This window comes from Delphinapterus leucas, chromosome X (genome assembly GCF_059928025.1).
Source record: "Delphinapterus leucas isolate spDelLeu-1000000601 "Yukka" chromosome X, BTC_Dleu_Yukka2, whole genome shotgun sequence".
Taxonomy (NCBI): Eukaryota; Metazoa; Chordata; class Mammalia; order Artiodactyla; family Monodontidae; genus Delphinapterus; species Delphinapterus leucas.
Genome location: NC_143150.1, coordinates 30,292,044 through 30,314,427, shown reverse-complemented (window position 1 = coordinate 30,314,427; position 22,384 = coordinate 30,292,044). Strand labels below are relative to the sequence as shown.

The window sequence follows — 22,384 nt, the reverse complement described above, 5'->3', positions numbered from 1 at the left end:
AGTTTCCCGTCTCCTAAGAGAGCCTCGTGGTCCCGAGGGTTGGCCGGGGAAAGATGAGTCTTCGGATTGGAAGGCGGGGAGAAGCTTAAAGCAGGGGAAATGGAGTTGAAGTGTTTGGCTCGCATCAGGTGGCGGACGGGGCCTCACACAGAACCTGGCAAGGCCGAGCGGGTCGGTGTGCGACGAGCAACTGGGGGTGCGGAGGAGGGCAGCGTGCTGCGTCGCGGTTAGCTAGAGGATGGCGTGGGGATGGCGTGAGGCTGGGGCCAGGCCTCGCAGGTATTGCTGAGGGGTGTGTTCCACAATCTCGGCGGCTGGGTATGCAGGATCCGGCTGGGGGAGGGGAGCCACCATCCCGAGGTAAGGTGGGGGGCCTGACCTAGGCGGGGCCCGACTGAGCAGCGCCGGGAGCTTCGGAGCCCGCGGGGAGGCGGGGCTGAGAGGCTCCGCCCATCCGGCCCCGCCACCGCCTGGCTCCGCCTCCTCCGCTGGCTAGTCCCTGTCCGCCGGGCCCCGCGCGCCACTAGCTCGCGGAGAGGGAGGAGAAAGCCAGTTCCGGAGCCCTCCCTATCCCGGCCCAACCTTTGCTCTAGCGATAATGGCTGCCGAGGATGTGGCGGCGACCGGCGCCGACCCGAGCGAGCTAGAGGGCGGCGGGCTGCTGCACGAGATTTTCACGTCGCCGCTCAACCTACTGCTGCTCGGCCTCTGCATCTTCCTGCTTTACAAGATCGTGCGCGGGGACCAGCCGACGGCCAGCGACAGCGACGACGACGAGCCGCCCCCGCTGCCCCGCCTTAAGCGGCGCGACTTCACCCCTGCCGAGCTGCGGCGCTTCGACGGCGTCCAGGACCCGCGTATACTCATGGCCATCAACGGCAAGGTGTTCGACGTGACCAAAGGCCGCAAGTTCTACGGGCCTGGTACGGCGGCCGGCCGGGGGCCCCAAAGACAAAAGAAGGGGCCCCGGCACGGGGCTGGGTCCCGGAGAGGCGAGGGGGAGAGGGGCGCCCCGGGGAGGTGGGGGCGGAATGGCGGCAAGCCGGGGAGGGCGGGGCAGGGCGGCTCCCCGGGCGGGCAGGGGACAAGAGGCGTCCTAGAAGGGCTGCGGGCCGGTGGGGGACGCAGAATTCCCGGTCCGCGCCGCCAGCCCCGGCGTGGGCTGGAGGAAGACGGCTGAAGCGCTTAAGCCGGGGGCGGGTGGGTGAGGTCGCGAGGCTGGAAGGCGGAGGCCGGGGGTGGTGGCACAGCAGAGCGCAGTGTTGGGGGGTTTCGAAGGTATCGGGTTTGAGGGTTCCTGGAAGGAGGGGATGGTGTCCGGCTGGAGAAAGGAAATGAGGGTGTCTCGAGGGAAACCTGACGGGGGGGAGGGCGGGAGGAGGTAGGGAGGTCCAGCCTTGGAGGGGACGCGAAGGCCGATGACGCCAGGACTAGCCATGGTGGAATGTGAGGTTCTGGGAGAAGGGAATCGGAGATGGGATTAGCAGCAGGTAGGAGCATTGTACGTGGCGGTGAGTGATGTGTGTGTGCGTATTCAGTGTATGCGGCTTGTCAGTCGTGTGAGTGTGTGTGCGTGAGCGCGCGTGCGCTAGGAATGTGGCATGTGTCAGGTATGTGTGTGGCATGTGTTTGGTATGTGTGTGCGCGCGTGCTGTGTGTGGCAGACGGGGAAAGCTGGGAGGTGAACAAGGGAGGCTCCATGGGGGAAGGGAGCTGGATGAGGAAGGCTGAATGTAGCGGACGACAGGAATGTGGCAAGACGAGAAGGTAGCACAGTATTATACTCCGTAGCAGGAGAGAAAGGACTAGAAGCCAAAAAAAAAAAAAAAATTAAAATGGAGGGAGGGAGAAATGGGAGGATCCGGAGAAACAAGAGGGGTAGGGCTATGACGGCTGCTGGGTGTGGGGATTTCAGGAAAAGCCAACCGGAGGGGAAATGAGGGGTGGGTGACTGCCGAGCTGTTGGAGGGGGACAGGCTTGACGGGGCCTTGGAGATGAGGCTTTTCCAAGCTTGGTTGCGGATCAGAATCACCTGATGCGCTTGAGGTACAATACAGATTCCTGGCCTAATCTCCATAACCGCGGGAGGGGGGGGAAGATCGAGGAATCTGCATTTTAACAACCCACCCCCAGGCAAATTCGAGAAGAATCCAAGTTTGGAAAGTTCTGCTTTATAGAATGTTTGGATCAGAGGAGGAAGAAGAGATTTTAGCTCCTCCAATATGGATGCTTCTAAAAATAAGGGGGCTCAGGGAGTATGGCCACAGGTCTGGAGATGAGGGAGAGGATAGCAGACAGTGACCTGCCTTCATTCCCGCTCCTGGTCTGTTTTACTTTCCCAGTCCAGCTCATCAAAATCAGATGTGCTAAGGTTTTTAAGGAACTCTCCCACTTAGCAGTTTTTCCTCGTGGAGGATTTTAGAAGACCTGCTTTCTGTAGGCATGTAAAGGTCAAGATAATTTGAAAACCACACCTACATTATTTGTCACTTACAGTGGCACACCTAAAGGCATTATCAGTAAGCATAATCGTGTTAATATCTGTTCTTACTGAGCTACACCGTAAAGCGGTTGAAACGTGTGCCTGGAGCATCATCATATGATTGTAGTCTGCAAAGTCACTGAGAGGAATGTAGGCCTGTGTACGGAGCCCAAAACTGGGAGTCAGGCAACCTGGGTTCTCCGCCTGGTTGGATCACTGACCAGCTGTGTCACCTGGAGCAAAGCATTGTTCCCATAGCCCATAGTTCCCCCTCTTTAAAATGATAAGGATGGCCCATTGTGAGAACTCTCGGTCTCTACCTACACTATTGTCCAGTGAGGCCATGAATATGTGACAACATCATTTGGAAATTATACTTGATGTTATAAAGGATTCCTAAAAATTATTCATTGTTTTTAATGATATTATTGTATGCCTGGCACTTTTGTGGGTGCTGGGAATATAGCAGTGAACAAAACAGGCACAAATCTGCTGGAGCTTACATTCTAGTGACTATACATTCTGGTGAATAATATATATACTCCAGAGACTTTCAATGCTCCCCTCAGATTAAGTATTCTGTGACCATAATTTCTGAAATGGTGAGGTCCAAACCCTTACACTTGGCCTGTTTACCTTCTCTAGTGGAAATGGTAGTATGTAATGATGATTAAAAATAACCATTTTTCTTTGGCATTTTAAAGTTGATCATACATTTCATCTAATTTGTAAAAATAAAAGAATCCTGGTGGATTGAGGTTTCAGGTGGCCAGGTCGTAATGAAACTTGCTCTGTTCTCATACTTGGCATGGTGGTTACCTACAAACTTTTCCATGTCAGACTTGCTACTCAGTCCACCTTTGGGGAAACAACACATTGTTTAAAGTACACTGGCTTCTCTTCATTTACTTGTGCAATATTTACATGTCTAAAAATCCACTTTAAGTACCTACAGAATGATTCACTGCTCTCTTAGACAAAAATTTAGTATCATATATAATAGCATAATACTACATATAATAGCATTCAGATATCTTATAGAATTTTCACAGTCTTCAAGCCCACCCAAAACAGGGTGACAGACCTGAGCCCCGTGCCATCTCTTCTTTGTTGACACTGAAGATTATGTAACCTGTGGATAGATTTCTGAACCACTGATATTCATGAAATGATTTCTCCTGCAGATGCCACATGTTAATGTTTAACACGGTCTAGTCTTGCAACCAAAGATCTCTATAAGACGCTCTTGACTCATTAAATCGTATCAGAGTATGTTTATAAGAAGATGTTTTCATTTACACTTTAGTGTTTCTTATCTTCAGAATCCGTAACTTTCACTGATGCAGCCCAAGTGCCTAGAACAGAGCCAGGCTCCAGGTTCAATATCCAGAAGTTGAATTCTGACCCACGAACTCACTATTATCTTGGATCATTCCCTACTAACACCTTCCCCCCCCCAGGAGATAATCATTTATGGCTTTTTTATTAGCTGTTTGAAAATCACAAGAAATGAATGCTAACGTATAGCATTTTGATTTAGTTTTAGTTGTTTAAAAGTTTAATGACAACAGGTCTTTCAGTATCCACTAGGTAATGATCAAAGGATCAACATCACTTATGGTTTCCAAATGGAATCTGTCATTCAAAAAGCAGGCTCTCCATGTTAATGGGTAAGGAAGCCATTTTCTGTGTGTGAACCACAGAGAAATTGACTGCCTAATAAATAATCGACTTTGGTTTTGTTTTGTTGTTTTGTTTTTAAAGAGGGGCCATACGGGGTCTTTGCCGGAAGAGACGCATCCAGGGGCCTTGCCACATTTTGCCTGGATAAGGAAGCACTGAAGGACGAGTACGATGACCTTTCTGACCTCACTCCTGCCCAGCAGGAGACCCTGAATGACTGGGACTCTCAGTTCACTTGTAAGCGGTTGTTTTTTGTTTCTTTAATTGTGCCTGGATCAAATTTCTACCAGTAATGGGATTCACGGCAGTACAATAGTTATTACTAAGCAGGCTACAACTGGGAAGCATTTTGATAGGCTCCTGAATCTTGGACGGATCAAGTTCATGGCTTGAAGTAATTGCAGCAGTGCTGAGTCACTTGCCGTGATTGCATACCAATTTCTAGCTAGTTCTCTGTGGAAACCTGGGTTTCTGTTTTTTTAAATTTTTGAGAGGTTTGCATAGATTTCACAATAGGATTTGGTGCTTGGTGTGCAGGGGAAAGGAGAGTGGCCGTCTTGGCTACAGAAAGAGGGAATTTTCATAAGCCCTCACTTGTAGAACTTGCCGTTTAAAAGCAGCCCACATTTCTGTTAAAGAATGAGAGACTTGTATTCTACAAAACAGCTTCTCTTTGAATCTAATTGAGCCCAACTATAGGCCTCATCTACAAATGATGCTTATAATCTGCCCAGCAACAATGGTGTCCGCGTTTTTAAGAAGAAAGCAAAAAGGAGACACTTGTTTCCTAGCTTATGGTATGGGCTGAGGTCTTTGGGGGGAAGTAAGGATGGGGGTTAAGTTGATATTTTGAGATTTGGGGAAGTGGCTTTTGTCCAACCCAAGTGTTTGATGATCACTTTAGCAATATTTCACTGCTAAGAATTTGAATGATAATTTTTCTCAGCTTTGAAACAGTATATAAAGACAGTGACCACTTCCTTGAGGGGGATTTTTCATTGTAAATGTCATTTTCTATTTGCCATTCTCTATAATCTGTTAAATATTATTGGCTTTTTTGGCTAAGTCCAACCATTTTCTTTGAAAACAATGCTGACTTCAGAGAGTTCTGGATTAATAATTAGCCAGGTATGGCTCTACCTTTAGAGTCTGGATCCCAAGCAGACTAATAGCTTTCAAGTCCAGAGGCAAGTCTTTTTACTCTGAAAACATAATTCAGCTATCTAACAGTCCCTCATTTTTTGCATCTTCAGGATGCCTTTTTAACAATAGATTCTTCTATATGAAACCAATGAGTCGTAATTCATAACTTACAAAGCTCCATTTTCTAGGGCTTGCCTTCATCAGTGGGGTAAAAAGTGTGGTTCCCCCAACCCCTTAAACTAAGGCTAGCCCCAAATACTGTTGTGACACTTCAGCTACACTCAGAGCTGGCGTGGATTCCCCTTAAGGCAGGTCTCTGAGGCGCCACCCGGCTTTTATTTGTCTTGCACAGTCCCAAGCATCCTAGGGACTTTTATAAAATGTTCAAATAGGGAAGTTCCAATTGTTCCTGACGATTATTTCACACCAAAGTAGCTCCGGTTGCCTGGTTAAACAGATTGGTTACCCCTCTAATTCCTACCGATACTCAGAAAGAGGAGTTCTTTTGGCCTCTGACACTGAGATGATTAACCCTACGTTAGCTTGGCCCTAATAATACAGGCAATATGGTGGTTGTCTGCTGACTCCATCCCTTCTCAGGTCCCTTACGTTCTGGTTGCCCTCTTAAATCTATTTTCTCCAACGTCTCCAGTGCTCTCTGGCCTCTGTTAGCACTTCCCTTTAACCACGTATAGCTGTTGCCCCGTGTTGGGGGAGAATTCCGTCTCCTGCTCGCCCCTTCACCCACTAGACTGTTATCACTCCTTCCCTTCGCTGTCAGACAGCCATCTAGTAATCCGCGGTTGTCCCTAACCATTGCTCCATCCCTCCTTGCTCCCTGCAGTATGGTTTCTACCCCCACGATTCCATTGAACCTTCTTTCTCAAACGTTTCCAGGGACCTGCTTCTTGCCAATGCTAATTTCACTTCTCCAGTCCCTGTTGTCAGTCTCCAGTCACGTGCCCCTCCAGAGTGGCTCCCTCTCCAGAGTCCCCATTTCGGTCCACGGAATCTCCAGTTTTCACTTCATTTACTCATGTTTCCAGCTTCCTTTACGTGTCTCATATCCTTCCCTTCCCATCCCCACGGACACCCCCTCCTCCTGGCTCTTGTTCCTCCGCATGTGGATCCACCCGCTGGCCTCCTGGTCACCCTGCTCCTGGGCTCTCCTAACCGTAATCTGCCGTGCCCTCTATACACAGTGATACCGTAGTGGCCACAGCACTGTTTTACCCTGTCATTCCTTTGTCGTAAACTTTCAACGCCCTTTGCCACACCCGTGGGACAAGTCCGGACTCCTCAGGCTGGCTTTCCACATCTGTCTCAGGATTTCCCCACCCTGTTTGGCTAGCGCTACTCCCAGTCTACTCCTGCCAACTTGGTCTCTTTATTGCTCCCCCAGATACATTCGGGCGCACCTGCATGCCTTTGTGTGTGGTACTTGCATTTTCTGGAAACCCCTCCCTCCCCAAGTCCTTCTACACATTTTCCAAAGCGTATCCTTCTCCCACAAAGTGTTCTGCAACCCTTCCACCTAACTCATAACAAGCCCTTGCTCTGCTAAACCTCCTATGCACTAACACAACTCATTCTGACATTACCTTGCACATTCGTTGTCAGGCATCGCTACCTGTTCTATATTTCTGTCTGCTGCACAAAACTCTAACTCCCTGGGACTTGGCTGGGACTGTGGTATAAAGCACCTTCAGGAAGCCCAACGTGCTATTGTGTCATTCGTAGGCCTCTCACAAATGCTTTCAAATGAAATGTCATGATTTTCTCGAAAGCGTGAGAGTGACCGTTGTGTCTTCCTCTCTCCTTCCAGTCAAGTATCATCACGTGGGCAAACTGCTGAAGGAGGGGGAGGAGCCCGCTGTGTACTCAGATGAGGAGGAGCCAAAGGATGAGAGTGCGCGGAAAAGTGATTAAAAGCCTGCAGTGGACGCATATCTATTTTTGTATTTTGCAGAATCATTTGTAACATTCCAGTCTGTCTTTAAAACACGGTGATTTCAATATTTAGAAAAGTTTTGAACTTGCTGTACATTTTTTTAATTAACATCACTAGTGACACTGATAAAGCTAACCTCTGTCTTAGAATGCATGATATGTTTGTGTGTCACAAATCCAGAAAGTGAACTGCAGTGCTGTAATACAAATGTTATTACTGTTTTTCTTCTATCTGTAGTCAGTACAGGCTGCATTTGAATTTGTTTTTTCCTGAGAGACAGGTAAGATGTGGGTATTTGCCCCAAACAGGTAAAAATGTTAAATGTGCAAAGTCCTTCAAGCATCAAGGAACAAAGGATCAACTTTTAGTCATGATGTTCTCTGAAGACAGCAAATCCCTTATTTCTCAATTGACTTAACTGCATGATTTCTGTTTTATCTACCTCTAAAGCAAATCTGCAGTGTTCCACAGGCTTTGGTATTGATTAAAGAGAGGTGTCCAGTAACAAAACGAAATCTCAAAGCTGGGCTCAATTGCAAGAAATCTACTTTCTTTGTTTCCAGTCTGCATCACTGTCCTTGTCCTCCTTGGGACCCTCAGATGCCCTCACTAACATAGTAATCTACAGTGAGGATTAAAACAGGATGTGAACATTCAAAAGCAAGCTTTGGAAAAAATCAGCTGGCTTGCCTAAAAACCTAAAACACATGAATAAGACTGTAGGACTATCTTCCCAGTCCCCCACGTTCATGGTTATTTTACATGGTTGGACGTGAGAGAGGGGCATGCAGAACAGGAACAGGTGATTGCTCTCCTAAGAGCCTTCACACCCCTGAAGAATAAGGAAACCGAATACATCACTAGCGAAGTGGTTTTTAAAGTGTATTCATAAAGTAACAGTTATTCTTCTGTTGTTACAAAACTATAGCCACTGCAAGAGTAGTAGTCAAGTGTCTTGGTCTTTGATATTGGTCTTTTGGTTAACAATAAACTTAGCTTAAGTAGACTGTACAGTTGTGTGAGTTTGTAAAAGTATTATATGAACAATTAGTGAGGTTTCTTGTAGTTGAATAGTCATTGTATTTTCTTGTGAACTGTGTTTAATGGTTTTACCTCAAATCAGAAAACAAAACGAAGTGCTTTGGTCAGTTAATAAAATGGTTTTACCCAGTATAGTGTGGTGGGTTGCCCTGTTTTTTTAAACCTTAATCTGAGTAACCAGCTTCAAGAGTTTCACTTTTGAGTGACTTTTTTTGTATTCCGAAAGAGACAAGTAAAGGGGCAGAACTTTACAGAGGCCTCACACCACAAACCAAATACCAGCTTGTCCTGTTAAAAAAATAGTGAATTGAATTTATTTTTTGTGACTTGTCAAATTCTGCCTCTTTAAGTCAGAACTTAATAAACTCAGAGGCAGACTTCCACCTTGAGGTCTACGGCAAGGTCACTAAGGAGTAACTCTAGTGAAGACTGTTACCGAGTGCCAAGGCAGGTTTTGTTTTTGCTGTCATCGGATTAGTAAAGTGTTCAGGAATCCTTATAGTAGCAAAGTTGATTCACTTTGTGCCGAAAGAAGGATATCAGATTTGCACGTGCAGTTGGTTGTATAAACACAGACAACCTATTACCCTGAATATTAGTGTTCTGCCATTTTAGTGTTAAAATTGGCAGACTTTTCTTACAAAGGAGGTACTCCCTGAATCAAAGAGGGCTCAAAAGCTTTCCAGCTTTTACGTTCTCAAACCATATTGCCTGTTTTTGTTGTCCTTAAATGTGTCCTTTTCCCCAACTAGTTTTCATTCAACAAATATTCGAGTTGCCTGTTTTGTGCCAAGCAACCTGTTAGGCCATATGCTATGGGGGAAGGGGAGGGAGAGAGGAATTGGGCCACCTTTGCAGCCTGAAATCTCATTTAGATGTGAAGATTATAGGCTGTTCCCTTTACTAAGTTAAACAGTTGTCTGATGCCAGGAGGAAAACATCCAGAGCCTGGTTAAAAGCTTCAATCCCAAATAGCCGGATTCCCCTCCATTCAGAACTAAATCAACATTGTATTGATTACAGGTAAAGTGATATTACCATCAGGCAGGACTTTGATCTAAAAACTCAAATCCAGTTCGCATAGTCGTAAGCCATACTATGTAAAAGGCGCCATTTAAGAAGATGAGGGAGTGGTGATTTCAGCAGGGGAAGGGGCCGCTGTTTGCTCCCCACCTGCCCAGATACACTGTTCTCAGTCCCAGCATCTATGGGTCAGAAGCAGCATTCACTATGCGTTTGTGGTTATCTGTGGCCTCTCTACACAATGTCCTGTTCACCTTACCTCAGAGGGCCAAACTTCATGCAAATCTTCAATCCAGAACAAGCAAGAACAGCCCTTGCTGTCTCAGAAAGAGCTCTTTGAACCCAACAAGAACCCTTTCAGCTCTAAAGTGCCCAGTTGTTCTCTAAGGTACAGTCTGCCTTTGTTAGGGATGCTTAGAGGCGGTTTGCTGTACATTTCATGTGAAAATACAGCTAAAGCTTGCAGGGTCAAAGACTGATCACCGAAGCCCCTCGTGTCTCTGACTTGTTTCTGGATGTTGAGTAACTTCAACACTTCTACCAAGGCAAGGCCTGAAGGGATGAGATGAAATTCTGTGGAGTCCATTTTGCTACCTTTAAAGAACTGATAAAACCTTTGCTGAAGGGAGAATAGTCTTGAGTCCAAATACCATGATTTTAATTTATCCAAGATGAAAACACAACTGTGGTTTCATGAGCTCTGACAGGCAATTACCATAAACTGGGGAAGTTGCCTCGAAACCATTGAAACCAGACATATATTTTCAGAGAATGTTACTGCAGGTGTGCAACCTTCTAGCCAGTACATGCGGTCAATGAACAAAGACTCTACGACAACTTTATTTTTAATATATCTGAAAATCAAGTATGTATTATTTCTCTACCAATGCAAATGACAAAAAGGATCAACAACGTTAGTGCAAAGCAGCATACCACGGGTAGAAATCCCAACCCCCAAAGTGGAATTATCAGCATTTAAGAGTTAACATTTTGAACAGTCTTGCAACAAGTGAAAATACATTTATTTGGTTCTTATTTTCCAAATTACCAGGTTACATGGCTTTCTACCCTGAGAAATTCAAACAAATTGAACAAAAACGCACTGACAGATTTTTAGCTTTCTTAAAGCACTATTAGCAGCACGTACAGGAAAAAACATCTATTTTAAAAGACAGCTTAAAGTTCAGGCCCTCACTTAATGGGACATAGGAAAAAGATATGAGAAAATACTTCTGCACCACTTAAACAACAGCACAACAAAGAATAACAATGTTAACAGAAAGTGATTACAACATTTTCGGCTCTGTTTCATTCCTTACTAAGCCAATTCATTTGAAAAGTTCAGGATAAATTGTTCTCTTCCTTGTTTAAGGCCTACACACCCCCCAAAAAAAGAGGTTTACTCAAATCTAGAATGCATTACCACAAGACATAAAAATGCAAGGTTGTACGGAAAGTAAACATAAAACCAGTAATTTTACTTTCTTCTAGGTCCCAGGATGGTATTTAGCAAACAAAACAAGACCAAAATATTATATAGAAGTGACTTAGCACCAGTTCTACTATACAAAAAAAATTTTTAATTGCACATGCTGTATTCTGCAATTTATTTTTTTATGTCTGGTTACTGAGCAGCAAATTGTTTTCACGCCTAAAATCTCTGCAAAGAAAAATTATCAAATGACAGAAGAGATTGAGTTGGGGTTTTTTCTTTTTCAAAACAAGCATAGCTGCTTTCCATTACAAACCCATAATGCTCTTTGCTTCAAGGGCACAAAACATGAAAAAATAAGGAGGTGGGGTCTCACTGGAGGAGAATAATAGCTGGTTACCAAAAGTTGTCTGACAAAATACAAGCTGTTAGTAGTTTAAAAGCCTACTCCGGACAACAGTCCTCTGAACGTTAATAATCACTGCTAGCCCTCAGAGGAGAAAAGGCACTCGCCCTAGGAGCAATGTTTCAGATTGGACAAGCCAAGCCTGGTTTTGATGGCAGAGTCACTGGCTTGCAAGTGGAATTGAATATAAGGGAGCCAACAAATCATTCATTGATAATAAGTATAATCAATCTGCTATGTTACATTCATGTCTGAACTTTTGCTTGTACTGGCATACCTCTATTAAATGCTATTAGAGGAGATCAATGAAACAACTTGTGGCTCTTACTTTAGATCAATTAGAAGATTTTATAGCCATTTCAGATATCAGGTTGCTCAAGAGGGTGGTTATGAGCACACATCGTGCCTCGTCATTCTGGGCAACCACAGGGACTGGCATCCTACCTTGGCTTTACCAGCCTGGTACTTTTCTATGGACTATCAAGTTAGGACTATTTGAAATGAATCATGTCATATGAAAATGTTGCCTTCCACTACTTCAGTGGATTAAAATCACCTTTTCCCCACTGCAGGCAATCTAATCTCATTGAGGTCTTCAATTGCCATGTCAGCTATAGCTTCGTTGGAAGAAAAAAAGTCATCTACTGCCCCCTGAGGTCCTAAATCCAATATAAGGCAGAATGAATCAGCCGAGCTTTCAATAGAACATGCACTGCATTACGATGTATGTCTTTACGAATCTATAAAATATCTCAATTTAAAAACATATTCAAGGAGTCCAAAACCAGTAGGTAAAAAGATAAATTGCTTATGTTAAGAGTTTACAAATCCGGCACACGTACAATTTTTCCCCCGCTAGAAAACTATGGGCTTTACCCATGACTCTTCCTAACTCCATGGCATTATTGAGGATTGAGGAGGCACTTGTTACTGTTTTATAAAAGTCAGTTTTGGGATATTCAGTGGCTTTTTACAAACTGATGTCACCCAACCCTGAGTGAAAGGATTACATAACCTGAAATGGAATACTGTCACGTCCTCTCTTCCCAAGTGCCATTACTGGTGCCCCAGGATCGTTCAGTATTTCCTTTCGCAAATCCCACGTTATATCGCCTCAATCCTGTTGCTTTTCTAGGATGGAATGACATGGGGTTCTTCCAAAAAAACAACTCTGCTAATGGTCCACTATCTGTGTAAACCTCAAAGGACGATCTGAGCCCCTTTTAGATTCTTCTTCCAAGGCTTTGTTTCTAAAAGGACAACTCTTTAAGTCCTATGAACATATTAATAAGATTAATTTCTTTCTAGTAGATGCTCATGGAACTGTCTAATGTCATGAAGAAGTCTATCATATGTTCTAGGTGTCACCTCTCCTCTTATCTATAGGTATTTCTAGATAAAAGTCAGGAAAGTTTGTTGCTGCACATGGTGTTCTGACCAAATTAAAGAACAAGTAAAAAGATCATTATTCATTCACTGCCATTCCCTCTGAAGATAAATGATGCTAAATGATAACGTTATGACAGCTGAAGAGCCAAAGAGGGCTATCTTAACTCCTCTCGACGTTAATTTGCTCCTTTGATGGCACCGAATTGAAGTTGCAATCGAACTGTAGAAATGTCTGTCCTTGGATAAGGAAGTTTTGCAAGCACATTGTTTTACGAACCTTCAGAATCTGGATGTTTTGTGTTTCCAAAGTTTGCCAACACACCTGCAACACACACACACACCTAGATCTATGCTTTATCCTTTGGCAAGAGAAACAAGGTTTTGCATTTGACCTTGCTCGTGCTCCTAAGTGTTGCTCTCTTGCTCTGTAGTTGCTAACTACATAGCTACATTTGGTCTGAAATTTTCTTCTTGCACATTTTTATTGTGAGTAAGAGTTTCCTGATCTAAGAGACCTTCAAAACATTTGAAAATATAAAGAACTAGCGTGGTTGTTTCCTAAATAGCTTCCGTAGTCAACGTGCTCCTGACTGTTATGTCTGGTATAGTAATTATCAGAATTCAGCATGAAATCTTCAGAATTCTCATATCTTTTAAACCTCCTTGCATCCTGGTTATATTCTGACTTCCGTGGAGCCTCTCTTCTTTTGGGAAAATCCCCCAAACAGGAAGCATTAGCACTTTTTGATGATGTTATTGGCACATGAAAGGGCCTATAGTTCACTTTCTGGTTAAATGTACTATCACTAAACTGCATCCTCTTTCTTGTGACAGTGTCTAATTGATCACTGGCACTGGATTCGTGGTGGTAGCTTTTATCAAATAAGTATTTGGGGGCCAATATTCCCCTCTTTTTGCTGTTGCTCTTCTCATCTCTAATAGAATTGTTTTCACCCTCAAGCCATGAACATCTCAGTTCAAAATTGGACCTCTTGCCTGGTTTCCTAAGCTCGTATTTAGAGTATTTTTCCTCCTCATGTTTCCACTCTGAATACAAGGTTTGCTGACTTGACCTAATTTCTGGATCGTAAGTGATGATTTCATCAGTGTCAAGAGATCCCTTTTCTGGGGAGCTATCATATGTGGCCACAGATTTCTCTTTCTCCTCTTTGTTTATACTAAGGATTTCACTGAAACATTCAGAATCACTGCTAATTTCCTCTAAGAAATCTGTCAACCTCAAATCAAAGTCTGCTGACCTGTTGGGCGAGGAAACTTGGCTTTGACTTGTGGATATGGAATCTTGGACCTGGTAAGCATGAGTCTGTTCCAACAGATGGCTCTTTCCAAAAGCTGGGGATGGCCGATCACCAGCTTCACATACTGTGTCCTTGCAATGATGTTTAAACCCCTTAAACATTCTACATTCTTTGGCATAATCCACTTTTCCGCTCTTTTGTGGTTTGTGCTCAGGATCCTGAGTACAAATCTTTGTGCAGGAATCGTCTTCTTGCACCTGTTCTCTCCTATCTAGGTTTTGCATTTGGCTCAAACTGGTTAAATGACGCTTATGTTTTCTCAAATTGATTTGAAATCCACTTCCTTTCGCATGGACGGCCCTGTGCCACTGACATGTGCTTGTTATGTGACTTGGTTCTAGGCAGATACGGGCATATTTTGGAGTGTGATAATAGTTAAGAAGATAGTCAATAAATTCATCTGTTTCATAGATCTTCTGTTTCCTGCCATGGTCTCTCTCAACTAATCTGGAAGAATAGGATTTATTAGAACCATGGTAGTCTTCTTTCGCAAGAGATTGACCTTGAATCATTGCAATTTGCAAAGAATTCCCATCAGGGAGCAAACTGTGATTGTATTCACTGGTTAATAATTTTCCAGTTCTCTCTTTTCTAGCTGAATATCTTAATTTTTTTCCCCCAAGGTAGTGGGAAGATTTACGTAAGTGAGCAGTAGCTCTTTCCTTCATTTTTTGTTTTCGCTTGTTATCTGACTTGGAAACCTGATATCTTGGCATTTCCTCCTGATTTTGAAGATACTGAGTGTTTAACTCTTCTTTCTTCAGAGCTCCCAGTGTGGTCCCCGGAGCACGATTAGCTTTGGAGACTGCAACATCTACCTCCCGTGGGTTAAATTGTATAGACCCCTTCAAAGAAAAAGGTTAAAAATCTCACATGAAAAACTAAACAGACTAAAATTTTCAAAGAAAATTGGGCTTTCTAGCATTGTTCTGAAGAGGTTTCTAACTACACCTAGGATAGACTGAAATTAGGAACAATATCACACTGAAGAAACAGGAGGTACTAAATTAAATGTCTCGGTCTAACAGGAGCTGCTTTCATTAGGTCTGTGCCCGTCTTTATGTTAGAAGGCACCCCGGTTTACATACCTTCAAAAGCACATGACCCTTCGTATACCCAGACAAAACTATAATTCAAAAAGATACATGCACCCCTATGTTCATAGCAGCACCATTTACAAAGCCAAATCATGGAAACAACCTAAATGTCCATCGACAGATGAATGGATAAAGAAGATGTGGTACATATATACAATGGAATACTTCTCGGCCACAAAAAAGAACAAAATAATGCCATTTGCAGCAACATGGATGCAACTAGAGATTTTCATACCAAGTGAAGTCAGTCAGAAAGAGAGACAAATACCATATGATATCACTCATATGTGGAATCTAAAATACAGCACAAACAAACCATCTACAAAACAGAAAGAGACTCACAGACATAGAGGACAGACTTGTGGTTGCCAAGGGGGCGGGGGGGTGGAGGAGGGAAGGACTGGGAATGTGGGCTAAGCAGATAGGAAATATTATATATAGGATGGATAAACAACAAGGTCCCACTGTATAGCACAGGGAACTAGATTCAATATCATGTGATAAACCATAATGGAAAAGAATATTTAAAAAACGAACGTCTGTATGTATATAACTGAGTCCCTTTGCTGCACAGCAGAGATTACCACAACATTGTAAATCAGCTATACTTCAATTTAAAAAAATTTTTTTTAAAAGCACATGACCCTTTTTCCTTTGTTCACAGATGGATGAGTCTACTTACTGTTCCAGGTATTGTGCTAGCGGCTGGGGACATGAAGAGGATTAAGAAATGCTCTAGAGCCCTCCCTGGGGCTACAATCCTAGAACAAGAAAAGACTGATGGGTGAAATGTGTGTCTAAAAGGGTCAGCTGCCTTTGAAAAAGATAAACAAAGGGCTTTCTGGGCTATAGTCCAGCCTCTTCCCGTGGATTGCAGAGGGGCGTGACCCTGAGCTGCCCACCTCACCCGCCCCAGTTGGAAACAAGACAGCAAGTAGAAAATATGGCTGTGACAGTGGTTCTCTCTGTGGTGCTCTCTGCTCTGCACGACTGCAGGGCAGGTGAAAGGTCCTGCACATGGGCCCTACCTCGCTGGGAGAGCTTGTACTGAGCTCCCACTGACACCTGGCACAAATCAGGGCACAGAGCTTACCCAGGACTTGGAATTAGAACCTGCGGACTGCATAATCAGTGTAAGGTATTGATGAGGCCAAGAATTAGGCACCACACATATTTAAAGAGAGAAATTCTTCAAGAGGAGTCACCCTTGGCAGTCATTAAGGTAAACTAAAAAAGATCGAGCTCACCTTATTGTAAAGGGAAATGTGAGGTTTTTCTGATCCTGATTTCATGCAGTTTGATTGGCCACACCAATGAGAACAAAAAGCTGAGATGGCAAATACACATAAAATTAACTCTATCTAAAATGAATGCCACGGGACCTCCCTGGTGGTGCAGTGGTTAAGAATCCACCTGCCAATGCAGGGGACACGGGTTCGAGTCCTGGTCTGGGAAGATCCCATATGCCACGGAGCAACTAAGCCCACGTGCCACAACTACTGAGCCTGTGCTCTAGAGCCCGAGAGCCACAACTACTGAGCCTGCGTGCCACGACTACTGAAGCCCGCACACCTAGAGCCCGTGCTCCGCAACAAGAGAAGCCACTGCAATGAGAAGCACACGCACCACAACGAAGAGCAGCCCCCGCTCGCCGCAACTAGAGAAAGCCCGTGTGCAGCAACAAAGACCCAACTCAGCCAAAAATAAATAAATTAAATAAATAAATTAAAAAAAAATAAAACGAATGCCATTCACTTTTCATATTCAAGAACACTGAATATGGCTTTTTAAATTAACACTTTGGGAGGGCTTTCTGGCCTTTACTCTGGGACATCTGCTGCGTGGTTATCTTTAGGAGGCCAGTAAGTGGGAGAACAAAAAACTTCCGAAACTGAAACTCTCCAAGCAAGACAATTGGCCTGTGATGTGAGACATTCCTTAGCAAGTAGTTTAAGACTAGACTAAGGGACTTCCCTGGTGGTGCAGTGGTTAAGAATACACCTGCCAATGCAGGAGACACGGGTTCGAGCCCTGGTCCGGGAAGATCCCACATGCCACGGAGCAACTAAGCCCATGTGCCACAACTACTGAGCCTGCGCTCTAGAGCCTGCGAGCCACAACTACTGAGCCTATGCGCCACAACTACTGAGCCTGAGCTCTAGAGCCCACAAGCCACAACTACTGAGCCTGCGTGACACAACTACTGAAGCCCACATGCATGGAGCCTGTGCTCTGCAACAAGAGAAGCCACCACGATGAGAAGCCCGCACACCACAACACAGTCATCCCCACTCGCGACAACTAGAGAAAGCCCGCACACAGCAACAAAGACCCAACACAGCCATAAATAAATAAATAGTTTTAAAAAGGACTAGACTAACAGGAGCTTGCTCCACCAAGGTCTCTGTTCAAGGTTCTCCCTTCGCATCCAAACCTGTCACAGATGAATGGCCAATGAAAATTAATGGAGGACTACAAACCCAACACCCCCACCACCCATTTCTTCCCCCGTGCATTTTTTGTTACCTCAATTAGGAACTTACAAAAGTAGATGCATGAGCTATATCGCCCCGGGTGAAACCATCCTAAAGTTTAGAAACACAAAGTGTGTGTGTGCCAGATGGTTGGGGGGGGGGGCGGGGAAGGGGGGGGTGAGACCCAACGCCTTCAGAAAATCTGGGTATCCCTTTGGTAAATGCACAATTGGGGTTATTAGAGAACAGCCTATTGAAAATAAACCCCAATGAATACAGTGAGCCTTCCACGTGTGCTGTTTAAAGGATAGGCCATTGTTTAAAAGTAAAGGTCGTGGGCTTCCCTGGTGGTGCAGTGGTTGGGAGTCCGCCTGCCGATGCAGGGGACACGAGTTCGTGCCCCGGCCCGGGAGGATCCCACATGCCGCGGAGCAGCTGGGCCCGTGAGCCGTGGCCGCTGAGCCTGCGCGTCCGGAGCCTGTGCTCCGCAGCGGGAGAGGCCACAACAGTGAGAGGCCCGTGTACTGCAAAAAAAAAAAAAAAAAAAGTAAAGGTCGTGTCTCAGAAAGGTCAGTACCTACCCAAAGCGAAGAACAATGGGGCAAGAGCCTTATTGCGATTTTCCTCAGGAGCGCCCGCAGCAGGTGGAGGGCCTCCAGCCGCCTCCTGGCCAGCAGGCCCTTCCTCTCTTCCCAGTCCTCGGAAGAGCTGGGCCCCTGACGGGCCTCCGCTTTGGCACTGTCCTTCTGTCTCCTTTGCCGGTGTCTGTCTCTTTCCTTCAGGGCGCGCCTCCTGACTCTGGCCTTTCTCCTCTTTTCCTGGGCTTTCCTCTCCTCCTCTTTTCTCTTTCTGGATAATGATTAACAGAGTCAACCCTTCAGAAGGTATTTATCAGTCATTTGCTGCCCTTCCCACTCCCGTCCCCTTGCCAGGGCCCGACAACGCATAACTAAGTTGATGAGTTAGAAACATGTATAGGAGACCTCATGCAGAGAGTATTAAAAAAAAAAAAAAAAAAGGCGGCAACTGAATTCAAAGGAGGGGCTTCTAGCCTCCACCTTCTCAAACCATCAGCAGGGGCTACTGGATCCAGCTTTCACAGCGAAGATTCCTTTTCTCTTGAGATCAAAGCCTTCCGTGAGTTGGTGGCACAGGGGCAAATGACAGTAAGTCAAGGCACTCAGAAAATAAAGGTGAGAACTGGTCTTTGGTGCACACTACTTAACAGAGTACCCACCATAAAAAGAGACTGGCTTACAAGCATACGGCCTTATTGTTCTGCCGCTTTCTGAAAATTTCAGCTGTTTTGGGTAGGCCCTCATGGAAACATGGAAAAGGGGGGGAAAAAGGACAGTGGCCTGAGGGAGGGCTTAGCCAAAAACTGGAGGATTAGCTAAACTGCATGGTCAATCTGGAAATTTGGGGGGAATCGTTACCTTGACTGGGCTCAGCTTCTGGCCAGGTTTCACAGACGTGACCTCAAGTAACTCCTGGCACTCCGCCAGCCAAAAAAAGTGAGAGGAAGATGGAAGGGTACTCTTAAACTCCTCTTTTGAATGGCTATAATTTGCATAAAAGACTGGAAGAATAAACATGCAAGGGGAGGAGCCGGGAGGTAAAACTGGTTTTGGGAGCCCTGTGGTTCTGGACCATTTGTCCCTTCTTAGCAAACCTTTGGCGATCCAATAGCCCTTTCTAGTCTCAAGCTCCTAAACTGGGAAACAATGATAAACTCAAAGAAGTAAATACAGAGGCTCCTCAAATTCACAGAAAGAACTTAGGCCCACGAGAAAAATAGTCTCAACAAATCCATGCCTTCTGGCCTATGGGTTAGATTGATTATTGATCATTTTATGGAAGAGAATCTTTTCCAGACCCAAAAAGAAATTTTCCCCAAAATTTCAATTGATAGGCAAGGTAAAATTTGGTAAATTTAGGTAAACTGCTAGAATTTTCACTCTAAAATTTCCTGTTTTTTTTTTTTTTTTTTAATGACCATTTCCTCCCAGACATCTTAATCTGGCTGGTCCCACAATTCTTCATTACTTGTTCTTCCTGACAAGCATACTTTTTAAGTCTCTTGCTTTCAACTGCTTTCTCTTTTGGTTTTGTAACAGCACAGTGGAAAGACTGTACCAATTTCTCCTCCCCGCAGCCATTCACCTGAAGGGATTAATCCATAAATCAAAAGTTTAAAAAAACCCTCTTCATTGAAGTTGGTCTCCTCACCTTTCAGCCTCTTCCTCTTCTCTCTTCTTTTTTTTCCTTTCTTCCTCCAGCTCTTGTAATTTCAGCCTTTCTTGATTTCTCCTCCTTATAGCTCCTTCACTGAAGTGTTTGGTTGTATCAAACATAACCTGCCCCCAAACAATTCAAAGTTTCATTAGAAAAGTTTGCCCACTGGCTGGGTGTGTCGAAGGCCAGAGAGATAAAACTAATTTGTACGTGGCAGTGCCAAACCAAATGAATTAAAAATGCCTTCTCTGCATCCCAGCACCCAGACTGTTCCACTGCTTCTCAGTTACCTGCCAAACAGTCCTTGTGGGGCTCTAGAATTTTCTTTGGCAGAACCCTTGAGGAGCTCACTTGACAGCCATAGGCGGCATTACAGTGCCATGATGGATGCAAGTTCTAAGGGATGTGAGTATATTGCCTCCGGTTTGTTATAGTGATTAACTGAGTTAACGTATTTTTTTAATCACCAGAGACAAAAAGAGTCCAAAAATGGGTGAGAGGAGGGTGGGAGAGCAAAGATGTAAGAAAACTGACCAAATGAGATACAAGATCTGACTACAGTGATTATTAAACAACTTTGCAAATCTCTATATAAAGTGGAAGTCAGATTGAGGTGCTACAAATAAACTTGCCTAAAAAATAAATGGAGGCAGAAGTAGCTATTTAAATATGCATGAGTGATAAACACCAAATTCACCATCATGGTTACCTTTGAGGGGAGGGAGGGGCCTGAGACTGAGGATGGTACACAGAGGGGAGCATGTTCTCATATCACTGGTAATGCTTTATTTTTTAAGCTGGGCAGTGGTACATGGGCAGTCATTATAGTATTTGCTATATCTTTTGTCGGACTGAATAGCTCATAATTTTCAAATATGTATTTTAACCCACATACACACACACACACACACACACACACACACACGAAGCTACCGAAGCTGAAAGTCCAAATTCACACTAAAGACTGATTTAGAGAAAAAGGAGGGTTTAGCTGCATCTTTTCTTCTGCTGGATTAAGGCTTCAAGAAGGAGGTGACCAGGCATTCAGACAGTGATGAAGTGACATGCCTGGATAGACAGGCTGACTCTGAAAGGAAAGGATCCAGGTTTGTTGGGATTTTGTTTCAGCGATTTACCTGACAGACAACAGGAACGTATAATAAATTGTGACCCCAGTAGCCAAGAGGGAGTAAACTGCTCTCCTCGTGGTTTCAAGCTGCATGTTGCCCTCTCTCCCGGCAACTTGTCAAATGGAATAAGTATATGAGATACTTCCATAAGGACCATGAAGAATCCTTTGGTGCCCCCGAGAAGCTGGGGCAGAGCCCCAGACTATAACAACCATCGTTTTCAAACCACAGCTGGCAGCATGGCTGATAGCAGAAGAATGTTCAAATCAGGATATTTTCCCCTAATCATCCATTGATTAACGATAACACAAATCGTTACATTAGCTATTGATCAGAGCCTACTGGGGTCTAAGGAAATTTGTCGCAGATGCTTCCTCCTAGCTTTTACTCAGGACCGCCTGAACAGTGGGAAATTTTGTTTAAAAACCCCTGGCTGTTCCTTACCTTAATGTTACATGCCAGAGCTTTCCCATCATCTCCTTTAAGCATCAGCTTCATCCCGCGGAGGGACTCCATGGCCTTTACAAAGTCAGTTGACTCCTGGTACTGTATAAAGGCCTCGAACGTCTGCAAGCCAAAGCTGAACCCCCCAAAGCTCCCACCAGTCATGACTTCTCGGTAGGGGTCGAGCATCGGAATATCCACATTCTTGATCTTCCCAAAACTTTCAAAGACCACCCGAAGGATCTCTTCACACGGCTTCTCCCCGCTGGAACCTTTAGGTGCAAACCACTTGCAGGGCAGGCCTTCGAAGTATATGGAATCTGGGCTCTTATCGTGGTCCTGCTCTTCAGACCCGTCAGCCAACGGCGCCCCCTTTTCTTTGGGGAAGTGTTCCCACTCCCCCTGGGCATCTGTGGCCACTACTCTTAAGTCTGTTTTCAAACCGCTTAGCTTGATGATCTTCCCGTGTAACTTGGCCTTCAGGATCTGAACCAAACTTCGAGTTTCAGCCTCCCCCTCAAATCGGATGAAGTCCTTAGTGCTCTTGGAGAGCCGCACTGTGGTGAACTGGTCAGGACAAATCAGGCTCTTCAGCTGGTCAAGAACTTCCCAGTTAGAGAAGGGCCTCATGGGTTCCGTGCTCTCAGGGAGCAATACATTGATCATCAACTTTGCTATGGGCTTGAGGTAGAGGTGCTGAGCCGCACAGAGCTCCGTTGCCTCTGAATTATCATACACCATCGTGACCGTCATGGTATCTGCGGGAAACCTTAGAGGGCGAAAGGGAACATTTTGATACAAATGGAGCAAAACGCAGATTTAGATTTTGAATGCTGCCATTTGCTGGACTTAGGTCAAATTGATAGGGGAACGTATACTATCGGGAGAATTAAGACAATAGCTTACATTTGTTTAATGTGTTTTAGAGGTTTCAAAGAGTTTCCAAAGACTGTGTCTCAGTTCCCCTAACTGTAAAATAGAAATAATAGGATTTCAGGAAGGAGTAAATGAGTGAGTACAGGAAATCCTTAGAATAGTGCCCAGCACACAGGAAGTTCTCAATCAACATAAGCTATGGCTATTATTTTTTTATTTTATTTTATTTTTTTTGCGGTACGCGGCCAGGCCTCTCAC

General features: G+C 44.6%; 2 protein-coding genes across 2 annotated transcripts; one reads left to right on the top strand and one right to left on the bottom strand.

Annotated features, from left to right (window-relative positions):
• The first annotated feature begins 486 nt into the window (after positions 1 to 486).
• On the top strand, positions 487 to 8,433 carry PGRMC1 (progesterone receptor membrane component 1). The gene is made up of 3 exons (XM_022562968.3): positions 487 to 923; positions 4,248 to 4,403; positions 7,135 to 8,433. Exons 1-3 carry the CDS (start codon positions 599 to 601, stop codon positions 7,236 to 7,238), a joined length of 585 nt encoding a protein of 194 aa, XP_022418676.1. The 5' UTR covers positions 487 to 598; the 3' UTR covers positions 7,239 to 8,433.
• A 1,458-nt stretch (positions 8,434 to 9,891) lies between these two features.
• LOC111169052 (A-kinase anchor protein 17B) lies at positions 9,892 to 22,060 on the bottom strand. Its single transcript, XM_022562967.3, has 4 exons — positions 21,251 to 22,060; positions 19,671 to 19,798; positions 18,023 to 18,290; positions 9,892 to 14,715 (listed from the first exon to the last, which is right to left on the bottom strand). Exons 1-4 carry the CDS (start codon positions 22,001 to 22,003, stop codon positions 13,069 to 13,071), a joined length of 2,796 nt encoding a protein of 931 aa, XP_022418675.2. The 5' UTR covers positions 22,004 to 22,060; the 3' UTR covers positions 9,892 to 13,068.
• Between the last annotated feature and the right edge of the window lie 324 nt (positions 22,061 to 22,384).